General features: G+C 55.7%; 1 protein-coding gene across 1 annotated transcript in view; it reads right to left on the minus strand.

The window, feature by feature from the left end:
• The window catches only part of LOC103901353 (thyrotropin-releasing hormone receptor), an 11,737-nt gene extending 10,055 nt beyond the window's left edge, over positions 1 to 1,682 (minus strand). The window contains exon 1 of the mRNA XM_019472827.1: positions 1,648 to 1,682. Within this exon, the coding sequence (XP_019328372.1) occupies positions 1,648 to 1,682 (35 nt within the window). The remainder of the gene's footprint in view (positions 1 to 1,647) is intronic.

Raw genomic sequence — 1,682 nt, forward strand, 5'->3', positions numbered from 1 at the left:
GTGACCCCCCAGGAGTACCCCGGTCCCCGGGACCCCCCATCCGCCTCCCGCCCGCATCCCCCGCCTGCACTCACCGGGTCCTAGCGCACTGCTGAGCTGAAGAGGAGGAGGAGGAAGGAGCCCAGGCAGGGGATGGGGGTGGCAGGTTGGAGACCCCGGGGGCAGAGAGGCGCAGGGGCTGAGAGCAACGAGTGGGTCCACTCGGGACCCGGGACTGTGGGTGCCTTGTGTCCCTAGCCGAGCCACAGGCTGCACTGTACCCTCCGGGCAAGGAGAGCTGAGGATGAGGGGTCCTTCCTCATCCTCGGGAGGATGGGACCAGGGTGATGCCATGGAGACCCATGGCCTTTCCCATTTCCCTTGGGCTGGGGCAGAGGAGCTTCTTCCCTGGGGGTCATTAAACACAAGGTAGTGACCTCCTCACATCATCTTTCCTACAGCCGCCCTGTCCCAAACAAGCACATCAGTGTCACTCCTTTGGGTAACGGCTTACCCAGTCCTGGGCTGGGAGATCCCCTATCTCCCCAACGATGAGGCTGCAATATCTGGTATCTCCCTGATGGTCGGCCTGGGAGATGCCGTATCTATCCGATGGTCAGGCTGGGAGATCCAGTATCTCCCTGACGGTCAGCAGTAGCCACAATTTGCTGCCAGGCCCGTGCTCTGTCCCAAACAAGCACATCAGTGTCACTCCTTTGGGTAGCGGCTTACCCAGTCCTGGGCTGGGAGATCCCCTATCTCCCCAACGATGAGGCTGCAATATCTGGTATCTCCCTGATGGTCGGCCTGGGAGATGCCGTATCTATCCGATGGTCAGGCTGGGAGATCCAGTATCTCCCTGACGGTCAGCAGTAGCCACAATTTGCTGCCAGCTCCGTGCTTGCTCCTGACGTCTCTGCAGGCTGTCAGAAAAGGCATTTTCAAATTGAAAGAGCAATTGTGTTTGCAGAGATAAAGTGCTAAGGGTCCCCTAACCTGTGGAGTGGAGGAAAGGACAAGGGGAAAGCTCGCTTTTTTATTAGATTAGATTTCAATTAGAGGCAGAGCTGCCCCATTAATCCCAGACACTGAGGCATATATCCAAAATGTGAAGGATCGTCCTGATGCTGGGTGAGTCAAGTCCAGGGTTTCACTGGCAAATTTCTAAGCCTGGGCTGTCCGGGTGGATAAAATGCCTTTTGCCTCAGCTCCGTGCTCCTCTCCTATGGAGCAGCAGTCTGCCCCAAGCTCTGGCTTGCTGTGGCAAATAATATTTTCCCCTTTTCTCTGGGAAACCTTATGCCTCCATTTGGCTCCACAGAGGACAATCCTTGTAGTTTTTCACTCCCTCCCTGACATTTTATTCACCTTTGCATCAGTTACAAAGGACAAATATTCTCTTCTTCTCTTTCCATTTGCTTTCCTTAGGGCTCCGCTGGCAGCCTGCACCAGGGCCTGCCCGTGCCCTGGCCGGCCTCGCACCTCTGCCCTATGGCCCCGGGCTGGGGAAGCACGGCAGGTCCCGTCCCTGCCCTTGGAGACCTCCCCAGGCTGCACTTTGTTCTAACTTTCCCCCTTTTTTTAAATAGATGCACTTTAAAATCCCCCTAGAAATTACAGCCGTTTAATGATACTAGGCTGCATTCACCTACTTGTGTTCGCAGTCACCTCTTCAGGAGCCAGGCAATGCCCCCTTTAGTCAT

The sequence above is a fragment of the Aptenodytes forsteri genome, unplaced genomic scaffold (assembly GCF_000699145.1).
Source record: "Aptenodytes forsteri isolate BGI_AS27 unplaced genomic scaffold, ASM69914v1 Scaffold149, whole genome shotgun sequence".
Taxonomy (NCBI): domain Eukaryota; kingdom Metazoa; phylum Chordata; class Aves; order Sphenisciformes; family Spheniscidae; genus Aptenodytes; species Aptenodytes forsteri.